This window comes from Ceratotherium simum, chromosome 39 (assembly GCF_057802395.1).
Source record: "Ceratotherium simum simum isolate JZ-2026a chromosome 39, ASM5780239v1, whole genome shotgun sequence".
Taxonomy (NCBI): domain Eukaryota; kingdom Metazoa; phylum Chordata; class Mammalia; order Perissodactyla; family Rhinocerotidae; genus Ceratotherium; species Ceratotherium simum.
This window is the reverse complement of record NC_141938.1, coordinates 3,049,698-3,064,671: the sequence shown is the minus strand read 5'-3', so window position 1 is coordinate 3,064,671 and position 14,974 is coordinate 3,049,698. Positions and strand designations below refer to the sequence as shown.

Below are 14,974 nucleotides of genomic sequence, written 5' to 3'. Positions count from 1 at the left end.
ATTAATGCTTTCTTTTGCAATTTATTAAACTTTGTAGTTGTTACTGTTGTTTCCCACTTTTCAACAACATGGGCTCAATATCTAAGCATATGGAAATAAAACCTGTGAACAGCAAAATGGGCTACAGAGCTTTGTGGATCATTGAAATGAAAGACTTCCAGCTACTCCTGTAATAAGAAGACACTATTTCCCACTTCTCCTCTTATACTCCATTCGGATATTACTCAAAATACCCTCTTCCCGCAGCTCACCTCAATCATTCCTTGGATGACTGCCTCTAACACCCATAGGTCTTTTTGGGGTTTCCACAGGGAGGTCACAGTGGACTCACACAGATATCACTCTACTCCTGGAACACACTCAGGATGAGCTGGAGCAGTGCAGAGGAACACAACTGTTTCTCTAAATGGGAGGAACTCCATGATTTATATTGCACACTCAGTCTGTACAGCAGTAAAATGAAAATGCCAAAGACTATAATAGTTTAAATACTTAAAGGTAAAATAAAAATCCTCTCAAATGACATTAAATACAAAAAGAAAACACAAATATCTGTGGCTTAAATCCACAGGAAGTCTCAAGTACCAGATAACAATAATGATATCCTCAATTATTGAGGCTCCTATTCTCACAGAAAAGACATACACACACACACCTCAGCCTCCCTATTAGCTCAATGTTATTTTTTACTTCCCTTCAAAGCCCTTATTTCCATCTTATCAGACACAGCTCTACCATTTGTTAATCATCTTTTTCCCCACAAACATATAAGCACGCTGACTGCAAGAAAGTGTTTCATGCTATTATATCTAAATCCTACCCTGCCTTATTTCTGCTAAATTGGGTACTTTGATTTTAAAGTGCATGTCATGTGAAAGATAGTGAAATATTAGCATCAAAAGCATCACGTCTGAGAAGGAAAGGCTTGACTGGCATAGTGGTCCTGTCTCTCTCTCTTGCTAGGTTTGTGCTGTCTCACAATTTACCTAAACTCAAAGGCCTCAGGTGAGTCATAAAGGAGAAATTAAAAACATTATGTAGTATACTAAGTAGTGAATTTATGTATTTTAACTGAAGTACTTCATGGTCAACAGTGTCTAATACACTGTAGGAAATACATCAGTGTTTTGATAATAAGCAGGAAAGGAAAAAGCTGTCCCAGAGGACCAGGAGCTGCCTGCTGTCACTGCAAGGCCAAGTCTCATCCTGAAGAGAAAATGTCACTCATCTCCTTCATCAAAGGTACACAGTTACCAAGAGAAAACTGACAGTATTTTGTAATCATACCAGTAGAAATGGTAAAAGATAAAATTCTAAATCAAAAATGACTAATATTCCCTTCTTACTAGAGTGACTGACTGGAACTTCTTACACATTAACTTTAGCTCCACTACATTGGTATTGCTTTCTAGAAAACAATAATTAGGCTTAACAAAAATAAAATATTTATTAAAGATAGAATTAAGTTTACCTCCTCACATTCAATACAGAAAATGACCTGCTTCCTTGAATAGCAATCAAATCAACAAATACATTCCAAAATCTTGTAAAATTTTCTCCTTCTGAGCACCCTGTCACTGTTATACCTCACAGTCCTTTATGGTCTGTGGTCAATCTTACTAGAATTTACTACACCCCTCTCCTGACTACAGGTGCAATCCTGCAGGTCACTGGCAAGAGGGCACTGAAAAAAAACATGATTTCTAAGTTTTGGCTGAAGAATGAATGAGAAATTAGTTTTGTGACAAAAATCATAACTATAAAAGAATAAAAAATAAAGTGAGGAAAAACATCTGAACTTGTATGCACATGACAAAAATCACTCATAATGTACAATGAATAAATAAATAAAATTGCAAAGTATATCTGAAAATCCACAATTAAAATAGATTTAACATATTCTGAGGAAATGAAAACCACAATTATATTTATTAGCATATGATGGATTAGAACAGTTAATAAAATACATCATGACACAACTAGAGAACCATTCATTTCACAAAGAAATGCACATAGTTTTAATGACATACAATCAAACATTATTGAAAACATATTGAGGGAGCATGTTTGGCTACAAGTTACAGGAAGCACAGTCTTCCTGACATGAGAAAGGTGATTGTTCTCATGTGGAAGAACTGGGTCAAGGCAGCCACTGCACAATGCAGCAGAGAAACAAACACCCACATCCCTTTTTTTACTGCCCCATTGTAGATGTCATGGTGAAGCAGGAAAACACGCTCACTGGAACTATTAACTAACAGCATAAGGTGTTTCCTATACACATTAGACCTTATACAGATATCATCTAGAGAAGAGGGGAATCAGAGAATACTCCCAACCACAAAAGTCTGAATTAGTTTCCTGGCGGACACAAGAGGGCTTACAGAAAAATCCTAACTCTAATGGATCTTGGATGTGAAACTTGTGAAAACATAGTGGAAAATACACTTCTAAGAAAATGGAATCCAAACAGTTGGTGGTGGTTTTCAAGATACTCTTGACTAAAAGGGCAAAGAATCCAGAAAACGGGATGGAAGGTGGTTTCTTTGAAGCGCCTATGTAACTGTCTGTCTCCCAGTATGGTGGCTCCAAAATCTGCCGAATGCCTTGTTTGCTTCTCCCTTCCAAATCTCATACAAGTGAGGCTACTGGTGAATTCCAACATGGGACCATAAAGGGGATGGATTCTTGAAGATCTGGTTTTTCATGTTACCCTCACTTACATAACACAATACAGGGGTGATACGTCCAGCTCTAGATTTTGCTGCCCTATCACAGGCCTCTACTTAATTCAAGGTCTATTCACCAAATACTAGTCAGAAGGAAAGACAAAGAGAAAAGGCCAAAATATGAAAATAACAATTCACTGGAAAGTATACTCTTTGATAAAGTTGTCATACATAAAAATTTATTCCGACCCTTTAATAGTGTGGAAAATAAAAGCAGGCTCCTACACTAACCACCCCCAAAAAAGGAGCTTTCTATAAGAAAGGAACAATATATACAACACATAGGCATATCCAGGACTGCACTACAAGGCCAATAAGAAAATCCCAACAAATACAAACTCTCATTTTCCAATGGCCCCTTAACACAGAACAATTAAAACACTACAAAATATTAAAGAGAAAATATTATTAACTGATTTAAGGAAAAAGAACTATCTAGTATGCTTCTGTACCATTGATAAAGGATGACTTGCAGAATTATCTCACTTCAGTATTCATTTCTGAAAATAACGAACAGAAATCCACAATCCAATGTTGCACTCTAAGAAAGAGGCTTAGTAAACAATATATTTACAACTTTTATAACAAATCTTCCATGTTGAAAGTTTTCTAGAACATTACACACAAGTTAATTTCCATCAACCTTTCTCTTGTTACTTACATTTATATTTCTTTTTGGTGGGAGTTTCATATAGAAGGATGTAGGCCTATTGAAGTCTTTCCCATGCTGTTTACTTTCAAGAGGTTTTTATCGAATGAGTCCTTTCATGCCTTCAAAAAGAACTCAGATGCGAAAGCCTTTCCCACATTCTTTACATTTACATGGTTTTTCCTCTAGTGTGCATTGTTGCATATTGTTGAAAGTTTGCATAAGAAGTAAAGGCTTTCCCACTTTCCTGACATTCATAGGATTTCTCTTCAGTATAAGTTCTTTTATGTCTTCAAAGAGAACTGAGAAAACTAAACACTTTACCACAATTTTTACATTGCTACATGTTCCCTCCAGTGTGATTTCATTGATGTATCTGGAAACTTTGATGACAACTGAAGGCCTGCCCAAATTCTTTACATTCATAGGGTTTGTGTCTAGTGTGAGTTATTTCATGTCTTTTAAGTGAACTGGGAGAGATGAATGCTTTCTCACATTCCTTACATTTATAAGGTCCATCTCCAGTGTGAGAGATCATGTGAGATCGAAGGCTTGAGGGAGCTATAAAAGCTTTCCCACATTCCTTACATTGATAGGGTTTCTCTCCCATATGAATCCTTTCATGTACTCGAAGAGAACTGGAAGAAGTGAATGCTTTACTGCAGTTTTTACATGCATAGGGTTTCTCTCCCGTATGAGTTCTTTCATGTTTCCGAAGAAAACTGGTACGACTGAATGCTTTACTGCATTCTTTACATACATAGGGTTTCTCTCCAGTGTGACTCCTTTCATGTCTTTGAAATGCACTGCGAGAAATGAATGCTTGCTCACATTCCTTACATTTATAAGGTCCATCTCCAGTGTGAAAGATCATGTGTGATCGAAGGCTATAGGGAGCTACAAAGGCTTTCCCACACACCTTACATTGATAGGGTTTCTCTCCAGTATGAATTCTTTCATGTACTTGAAGAGTACTGGAAGAAGTGAATGCTTTACTGCAGTTTTTACATTTATAGGGTTTCTCTCCAGTATGAGTTCTTTCATGTATTCGAAGACCACTGGTACGACTGAATGCCTTACTGCATTCTTTACATTCATATGGTTTCTCTCCAGTGTGACTTCTTTCATGTCTTTCAAGTGATCTGAGAGAAATGAATGCTTGTCCACATTCCTTACATTTATAAGGTCCATCTCCCGTGTGAAAGATCATGTGTAATCGAAGCTTATAGGGAGCTACAAAGGCTTTCCCACATTCCTTACATTCATAGGGTTTCTCTCCAGTATGAATTCTTTCATGTTTTCGAAGAGAACTGGAAGAAGTGAATGCTTTACTGCAGTTTTTACACTCATAGGGTTTCTCTCCAGTGTGATTTCTTTCATGTATTCGAAGAAAACTGGAAGAATTGAATGCTTTACTGCATGTTTTACATTCATAAGGTTTCTCTCCAGTGTGACTTCTTTCATGTACTCGAAGAGAACTGTAAAAAGTGAATGCTTTACTGCAGTTTTTACATTCATATGGTTTCTCTCCAGTATGAGTTCTTTCATGTATTCGAAGAAAACTGGGAAACGTAAAGGCTTTCCCACATTCCTTACATTTATATGGCTTCTCTCCATATTTTTGATAGTCATACGGTTTACGTTCCCTGTGACTTACAACGTGCCTATTAAGGGATGAATGATGCATGAGGACTTGTCCACATGCACTGCAGTTGCATAGTTTAGCTCCAGTAGTTTCATTGTTCAGATTGAGATTTGGAATAAGGCTGAAGTTTTCTCCACATTGACTACCTTCTTCACTTTCACCGAGTCCCCCTACCATATGACTACTGTAAAAAATGAAAAGCACATTATTAATGATTTCTTTATTAATGACTTTATATTTATTATATTTATTATGGTTTATAGGAAAAGTTTATGTTGTCTGCCTTGTCTGCATTCTCTGGAATTGAATATAGTGAACACTGTGCAAGAGGACCTTACACTTGCTATTGTAAAAACAGTGATATTCATACATAGGATTTTTTTTTTTTTTTCCCCCAAAGCCCCAGTAGATAGTTGTACGTCATAGCTGCACATCCTTCTAGTTGTATGTGGGACGCGGCCTCAGCATGGCCAGAGAAGCGGTGCGTCGGTGCGCGCCCGGGATCCGAACCCAGGCTCCCACCAGTGGAGCCCGCGCACTTAACCACTAAGCCATGGCGCCGGCCCATACATAGGATTTCTTAATACTGCTTCCAAGTGAACTATTTGGCAAGAACTGAACCTCTACTTCACATTTCAGGAAGTATTTGGTGAAAATTTTCTAAGAATATCTAAATTTGAAGCAAGGGTTATTTGTTTTGTTTACTTCTTTTTAAAATTTCATAACATACCAGGATTCTCACGTGAGACACTACTTTCTCTAGTGAGTGTGACTCACCTTAGTTGTCTCCCCTGGTCTTTATACTGATCATCAACATCATGATCTTCCCATATTTTTCCTGAAATGCAGAACCAGAAAGTTGATTCCAAAGTATTAGAAGCTACAGAAAAATTTTTAGATTCCATGATGAGCTGTGACCATTTCTAGTTTATTTACCAACATCTGTCCCTTTCTACATTCTACATTTTGGAATAACATAGGCAGGGAACACTTGTTCTCTACTTGATGAAGTGATGGAATGCCCTCATTCTTACCTATAGAGGCCAGGTTCCAGAAGGTGTCCCACATCACATCTATGTAGAGTTTCTTCTGTGAAGGATCCAGTAAAGCCCACTCCTCCATGGTGAAGTTCACAGCCACATCTTCAATGTCCACTGAGTCCTAAAACATCACAAATATGTGTAGAGTAGGATGCATAAGACTGACAGCAATGGACATCCATAGTCCATTTGTGGGAAGGTTACATATGATTCTGTCATCTCCAAACATTTATTCGATGATGTGATCAACAAAAACTCACTGTTTTTCTGTACACACTTCCTCATCAATTTAACGGCATCAGGAACACATGGAAATTGTTTACATATTTCTACTGTAATCACATTACATCATATTTCTCTGTAACAGCAAGGTCCAGAGGACCTTGGAAAATGACAGAAATGCCATACAAATGAAAAAAAATTATCATTTTAAGACCAATGATTCCTTGTAAGAAAAATTCTTTCTTCTTCCTTATTACCCACCAGTTACAGCACTCCATGAGGCAGAGAGTCAAATCTGCATGAGGTTTCAATGAATAAAAACACAGTGAAGAAATGGAAGCTTTTTTGTATAGTCCCATCATCAAACATGAGAGTCCAGGAGGCCTGTAGAAATCAAACTTATAACAAAGCCCAGCTGGCCACATTGTCCTAAAGTACTTCAGCCCACTACAAATAACCAGATGCAGCTGGGTGAACGTAAATATTCTTGTGAGGAAGCATTGCTTTTAACTTCTGTAATATTTATCATAGACTCAGTTCTTCCTTTCTCTCCCTGTATGATTTGATGGGGCTAGAAAATTATTTGGAACTTAGAGCTCAGACATAAGGAAAAGGGCACGTAAACACCATAAAGTCCCTATATTCATGTGCCTAAGGTTACTTCTTGCCAATCTTTTGAACACACAGTCAGATAATAATGTGCAATAAGAGCTCTTTCTTGTCAAAAGCTAACAGTGTACCCTGGGCCTTGCTGTCCTTGAAGAACAGGTGAAGAGCAGCAGATTTCAAGGGCGTTCATTGAAGTCCACAACAGTTTGATGGTAAATTTGCCCATGATTATAAAATATGTGAAGGATTTAAGAGTGCTTTCCTTCAAAAGAATGAAAATCTCCATTCTCCAACTTCAAGAGGAAAGGTTTCCTGACCAGCCACTCTGATGCCCTGCCAACATCTGATCTCACATGTAAGGAACTTAGAAGCTGTCATTCTTGACTTCACAAGAAGGAAACAAACTTGAAGTGAACAACTCTCCTTAGATCCATGTGAGCCTTCAGGTCATAGGATAAACCGGTGTCTCCAAAATTAGGAAGGAGAAAAAAAGATGGCATTTTGAAATATGCCCCAGATAGTCTGTTCTCAACAAGGACTGTACTAAACAAAAAATCTATTTCACCAGAGTCTAATGCAAAGACAAAGAGAACAAAATATGGAACACGAAATCCATGAAGCCTAGCACAATTCTCTTTAACAGAAGGTTTAAAATACACATAATGGGGATACCAGAAAGAAAGAAAAGAAAGACATAAAGAAACAGAAGAAACAAGTAAAGTAATAATCACCAATATATCCTAAATTTAATGATAGCTGGCAAACTGTACATCCAGGAAGCTCAGAGAACACTAAAAACGGTAAACTACAAAAGTGCACACCCAAGGATATCATATTCTCACTAAAGAAAAATCAAAGACAGAGAATATATTGAGAAATGCCAGACAAGAAACACATCTTAGGTATAAAGAAACAAAGTACTGAATTAAGTGGACTTCTTTTCAAAAACCATGCAAGCAAGAACAAAGCAGAGTGAAATATTTAAAGTTTTGAAAATAAAAAAACACTCCCCTCAAATTCCCTGTGAAGCAAATTTATTCCTCAAAAATAACGGAGAAATAAGGACATTCTGAGACAGAAATTGATGGAATTTGTCATGAGTACACCTACATTGAATGAAATGTTCAAAAATTTATCATAAGGAATATAAAAGATAAAGGTAGAGGATGATAAAAGGAAAAAATGAAGGTAAAATATCTTTTATATTTTCTATAATATAACAGATGACACATTGTTTAAAATAATATTAGCAACAATGTATTTGGTAATGAGAAGCTTATGGACAAATGAAATAAATGACAGCAATGTGACAAGGGATGAGGAAGGGAGAATTGGGAATAGTGTGTTCAGAGGTGCCTGCACACAGTGAAGTGGTATAGTGTTATTTGGCAGAAGAGTGGTTAGTTGTAAATGTATGCTGAAGAATCAAGAGCAACTACTAAAAAATGTTTTTAAAAAAATGTGTAACTGAGGAGTGACATCAGCATCATGGTGGAGTGAGTTTTCCTCTTAGACTCTTTCCCCCTAAGATACAACAAAAAAGACTTTCATATACCAACAGAGGACATTCACACAACATAAAAGATGTCTGAGAGACCTATGCAGCCTTACATCTGAAGGTGGAGGTGCTGGAACCCCCAGAGGAAGTGGAAGGAGATAAGGAGAACTCTCCATCCCCAATGGCAGTGACGCCAGGACCGGGACCATGCAGCTCTCAGAGAGAGAGGGGGGAGGGGCAGCCCTTCATGGGAAAACTGTCACTCTCCAAGTTTGCTCACAGCCTGTGGGAAACTCCCACATGAAGGGGACTGAAATGTTGTAGGGTAGTCTTCATCAAGTTAGCACCCCAGGAGAGCAGATAGTGAGGGAAGAGCAAGAAGCCCCCCTGCCCAGTGCTTCAGCTCAGACAGTCAGCCAGAGTGCCCACAGATCACAGCAGGCTCAGAATACACAGCTCTTGACCCCCATCCAATGGCAGCAGGTGGAAGCTGTGACCAGATATTATCAGTATGAGGAAACACAAACCCATGCCCCCAAAGAGTATGCAAAAATATATTAAATCTCTAGACCAGAGGGATAATGACAAGCACCCAGAAATCAATCCTGACGGCACAGATATTTATAATCTAAACGACAGAGAATTCAAAATAGCTATCATAAAAAATCTCAATGAAACAAAAGAACACAGATAGACAATTCAATGAAATCAGGAACTTCTTCACAAAAGAGATTGAAACTATAAAGAAAAACCACTCAGAAATGTTGCAGATGAAAAACATAATGGAGGAGATAAAGAAAAATATGGAATCTTTACAGAACAGAGCTGACAATATGGAGGAAAGAATTAGCAATATAGAGGATAGAAATGCAGAACTGCTCCAGATGGAGGAGGAAAGAGAACTAAAACTAAAAAGAAATGAAGAAATTCTCCAAGAAATATCTGACTCAATTAGGAAATGCAACATAAGGATTACAGGTATTCCAGAGGGACAAGAGAGGGAAAAAGGAGCAGAGAGCTTGTTCAAAGAAATAATAGCCGAGAACTTCCCAAACCTGGGGAAGGAGCTGGAAATACCAGTGAATGAAGTCAACAGATCTCCTAACTATATCAACATAAAAAGACCCTCTCCAAGGCATATAGTAGTAAAGCTGGCAAAAGTCAATGACAAATAAAAAATATTAAGGGCAGCAAAACAAAAAGAAATAACGTACAAAGGAATTCCTATCAGGCTTTCAGCAGATTTCTCAGCAGAAATTTTACAGGCTAGGAGACAGCGGAATGATATATTCAAAATTCTGAAAGATGAAAACTTTAGCCAAAAATAGTCTATCCAGCAAAAACATCCTTCAGATATGATGGAGACATAATAACTTTCCCAGATAAACAAAAGCTAAGGGAGTTCATTGCCACAAGACCACCACTACAAGAAGTGCTCAAGAAGGCCCTCATGCCTGGAAAAAAAAGAGAGAAAGGGCATACAAAGCCTTGAGTAAGGATAAAAATATGTAGACAAAATCAGAAAAATTGCAGCTCTCTATCAGAATAGGTTAGCAAACAATTACAACATCAAAGATAAAGGGAAGGAAAACACCAAAAACAAATATAACCTCATCACTTTAACCAGAAACTCGCAACACAAGATGGAATAAGTTGTGACAATAATAACTTAGAAGGGGAAGAGGAAAGGGATGGAATCAACTTAGTCTAAGGAAATAAGAGGCCATCAGAAAATGGCCTATATCATCTATGAGATTTTTTATACAAACCTCATAGTAACCACTAAACAAATAACCAGAACAGAGACACAAATGAAATATAAAGAGAAATCTAAGAAAACCATCATACAGAACTACCAAACTGAATTGGTAGTATGAAACACATGGGACAAGAAACAAAGGAAATGCAGAAGAACCAGAGAATGAGTGATAAAATAGCAACTTTAAGCCCTCATATATCAATAATCACTCTAAATGTAAATGGATTGAGTTCTCCAATCAAGAGACACAGAGCGGCAGGATGGATTAAAAAACAAGACCCAACAATATGCTGCTTCCAGGAACCACATCTCAGCTCTCAAGACAAACACAGGCTCAGAGTGAAAGGATGGAAGACAATACTCCAAGCTAATGGCAAATAAAAGAAAGCAGGTGTTGCCATACTTATATTAGACAAAGTAGACTTCAAGATAACAGGTAATGAGAGACAAAGAGGGGCAACATATAGTGATAAAAGGGACACTCCATGAAGAAGACACATGACATAAATATATATGCATCCAACACAGGAGCACCAAAGTATATAAAGCAACTATTAACAAACCTAAAAGGAGATATTAACAACAACACAATAATAGTAGGGGATCTTAACACCCCACTGACATCAATGGATAGATTATCCAGACAGAAAGTCAATAAGGAAATAGTGGACTTAAACAAAAAACAAGACCAGATGGACTTAATATATAAATATAAAGCACTCCATTCAAACACAGTAGATTACACATTCTTCTCAAGCACGCATGGAACATTCTCAAGGATAGACCATATGTTGGGAAACACGGCAAGCCTCTATAAATTTATGAAGATTAAATCAAAACAAGTATCTTTTCCAACCATAATGCTATGAAACTAGAAATCAACTACAAGAAAAAAACTGGGAAAGGGACAAAGATGTGGATACTAAACAACATGCTACTGAGCAACAAATGGATCACTGAAGAAATTAAAGGAGAAATCAAAAAATATCTGGAGACAAATGAAAATGAAAATACATCACACCAACTCATATGGGATGCAGCTGAAGTGGTCCTGAGAGGGAAACTCACAGCAATACAAGCCCACCTTAACAAATAAGAAAAATCCCAAATAAGCAATCTTAAACTACACCTAACAGAATTAGAAAAAGAACAAACAAAGCCCCAAATCAGCAGAAGGAGGGAAATAATAAAAATCAGAGCAGAAATAAATGAAATCGAAATAAAAAAAAAAAACAGTAGAATGGATCAATGAAACAAAGAGCTGGTTCTTTGAGAAGATAAACAGAATTGACAAACCCTTAGCCAGACTCACCAAGAAAAAAAGAGAAGGCTCAAATAAATAAAATTAGAAATGAAAGAAGAGGGCCGGCTCTGTGGCTTGGCGGTTAAGTGCGCGCGCTCTGATGCTGGCGACCCGGGTTCGGATCCCGGGAGCGCCCCGAGGCACCACTTCTCCCTCCAACACGAGGCCGGGTCCCAAGTACAGCAACTAGAAGGATGTGAACCTATGACATACAACTGTCTACTGGGGCTTTGGGGGGAAAAAACTGAATAAATAAAATCTTTAAAAAAAAAAGAAATGAAAGAAGAGAAAATACAACGGATACCACAGAAATACAAAGGATTATAACATAATACTATGAAAAACTATATGCCAACAAATTGGACAATCTAGAAGAAATGGATAAATTCTTAGACTCATACAACCTCCCAAAACTGAATCAAGAAGAAATACAGAATGTGAATAGACCAATCACAAGTAAAGAGATTGAAACAGTAATTGAAAACCTCCCAAAAAATAAAAGTCCAGGACCAGATGGCTTCTCTGGAGAATTTTACCATTCAAAGAAGATTTAATACCTATCCTTCTCAAATTATTCCAAAACATAGAGGAAGATGGAACACTTCCTAACACATTCTATGAGGCCAACATCACCCTGATACCAAAGCCTGACAAGGACAATACAAAGAAGGAAAATTACAGGCCAACATCACTGATGAACATAGATGCAAAAATCTTCAAGAAAATATATTGGCAAACCAAACACAGCAATATATTAAAAAGATCATACACCATGATCAAGTGGGATTTATACCAGGGAGGCAGGGATGGTTCAACATCAGCAAATCAATGTGTTACACCACATTAACAAAACAAGGAATAAAAACCACATGATGATCTCAATAGACGCAGAGATAGCATGTGACAAGATCCAACATGCAGCTATGATAAAAACTCTCAACAAAATGGGTATAGAAGGAAAGTACCACAACATAATAAAGGCCATAGTTGACAAACCCATAGCCAACATCATACTCAACGGGGAAAAACTAAAAGCCAATCCTCTGAGAAGAGGAACAAGACAAGGGTGTCCACTCTCACCAATCTTATTCAACATAGTACTGGAGGTTTTGGACAGGGCAACTAGGAGAAAAGGGATACAAAGAGGCAATGAAGAAGTGAAACTCTTGCTGTTTGCAGATGACATGATCTTACATATAGAAAACCCTAAAGAATCCATTGAAAACTATTAGAAATAATCAACAACTAAAGCAAAGTTGCAGGCTACAAAATCAACTTACAAAAATCAGCTGCATTTCTATACTCTAATAATGAACTAACAGAAAGAGAACTTAAGAATACAATCCCATTTACAATCACAACAAAAAGAATAAAATATCTAGGAACAGGGGCCGGCCCAGTGGCATAGCAGTTAAGTTTGCATGCTCCACTTCAGTGGCCCGGTGTTTGCCAGTTCAGATGCTGGGCATGGACCTATGCACCACTCATCAAGCCATGCTGAGGTGGCGTCCCACATAGAGCAACTAGGATGTACAACTGTGATGTACAACTATCTACTGGGGCTTTGGGAGAAAAAAGAAAAAAAGGAGGAGATTGGCAACAGATGTTAGCTCAGGGCCAATCTTCCTCAAAAGAAAAGAAAATCCAGGAATAAATTTAACCAAGGAGGTGAAAGACCTATACAACGAAAACTATAGCACATTATTGAAAGAAATCGATGATGACATAAGAAATGGAAAGATATCCCATGCACATGGATTGGAAGAATAAATATAGTTAAAATGTCTATACTACCTAAAGTAGTCTACAGATTCAATGCAATCGCAATGACATTCTTCACAGAAATAGAACAAAGAATACTAAAATTCATATGGGGCAACAAAAGACCCCAAATAGCAATTCTGAGGAAAAAGAACAAAGCTGGAGGCATCACAATCCATGATAATAATTAAAACAGCATGGTACTGGCACAAAAACAGACACACAGATCAAGGGAACAGAATTGAAAGCCCAGAAATAAAACCACACATCTATGGACAGCTAATCTTCGACAAAGGAGCTAAGAACATACAGTGGAGAAAGGCAAGTCTCTTCAATAAATGGTGCTAAGAAAACTGGACAGCCACATGCAAAAGAATGAAACTGGACCATCTTCTTTCGCCATACACAAAAATTAACTCAAAATGGATCAAAGACTGGAAAGGAAGACCTGAAACTATAAAACTCTTAGAAGAGAATATAGGCAGTACACTCTTTGACATTGGTCATAAAGGGATCTTTTCAAATTCCATGTCTACTAGGACAAGGGAAATAAAAGAAAAAATAAACAAGTGGGACTTCATCAGATTAAAGAGCTTCTGTAAGGCAAATGCAACCAGGATCAAAATGAAAAGACAACCCACCAGCTGGGAGAAAATATTTGTAAATCATATATCTGAAAAGGGGTTAATCTCCATAATATGTAAAGAACTCACACAACTGAACAACAAAAAAACAAACCTGATCAAAAAATGGGCAGAGGACACGAACAGACATTTTTCCAAGGAAGATATACAGATGGCCAATAGGCATACGCAAAGATGTTCAACATCACTAATCATCAGGGAAATGTAAATCAAAACTAACTAAGGGGGCCAGCCCAGTTGCGCAAGCGGTTAGGTGTGCGCGCTCTGCTGCGGCGGCCCGGGATTTGCCGGTTCAGAGACCGGGCGTGCACCGACGCACCGCTTGTCAGGCCATGCAGTGGCAGGTGTCCCATATAAAGTGGAGGAAGATGGGCATGGATGTTAGCCCAGGGCCAGTCTTCCTCAGCAAAAAAAGAGGAGGATTGGCAGATGTTAGCTCAGAGCCGATCTTCCTCACACACACACAAAAAAAACTAACTAAGATATCACCTTACACCCATTAGAATGGCTATAATCACCAAGACAAAAACCAACAAATGTTGGAGAGGTTGTGGAGAAACAGGAACCCTCATTCACTGCTGGTGGGAATGCAAACTGGTGCAGCGTCTATGGAAAACAGTATGGAGATTCCTCAAAAAATTAAAAATAGAAATGCCCTATGATCCAGCTATCCCACTACTGGGAATCTATCCAACAAACCTGAAATCAACAATCCAAAGAGGCTTATGCACCCCTATGTTCATTGCAGCATTATTCACTATAGCCAAGAAGTGGAAGCAACCAAAGTGTCCCTTGACTAAATGATTGGATAAAGAAGATGTGGTGTATATATATATACAACGGAATACTACTCATAAAAAAATACAAATCATCCCATTTGCAACAACATGGATGGACCTAGAGGGTATTATGTTAAGTGAAATAAGCCAGACTGAGAAGGACAAACACCATATGATTTCATTCATATGTGGAAGATAAACTAACACACAGACAGAGAAAACAGTTTGGTGGTTACCGGGGGAAGGGGGTTGGGGGTGAAGGGACGCCTTTATACGGTGACTGACAAACAATAATGTACAATTAAAATTTCACAATATTATAAACTATTATGACAT

The 14,974-nt window shown here is 37.8% G+C and overlaps 1 protein-coding gene across 1 annotated transcript in view; it reads right to left on the bottom strand.

The window, feature by feature from the left end:
• Positions 1-1,899: 1,899 nt before the first annotated feature.
• Positions 1,900-14,974, bottom strand: part of LOC101394116 (uncharacterized) — a 48,709-nt gene continuing 35,634 nt past the window's right edge. The window contains exons 2-4 of the mRNA XM_014796865.2: positions 6,058-6,184; positions 5,801-5,861; positions 1,900-5,207 (exon numbers count right to left, since the gene is read on the bottom strand). Coding sequence (XP_014652351.1) covers positions 3,743-5,207; positions 5,801-5,861; positions 6,058-6,184 — 1,653 coding nt within the window. The 3' untranslated portion in view covers positions 1,900-3,742. The remainder of the gene's footprint in view (positions 5,208-5,800; positions 5,862-6,057; positions 6,185-14,974) is intronic.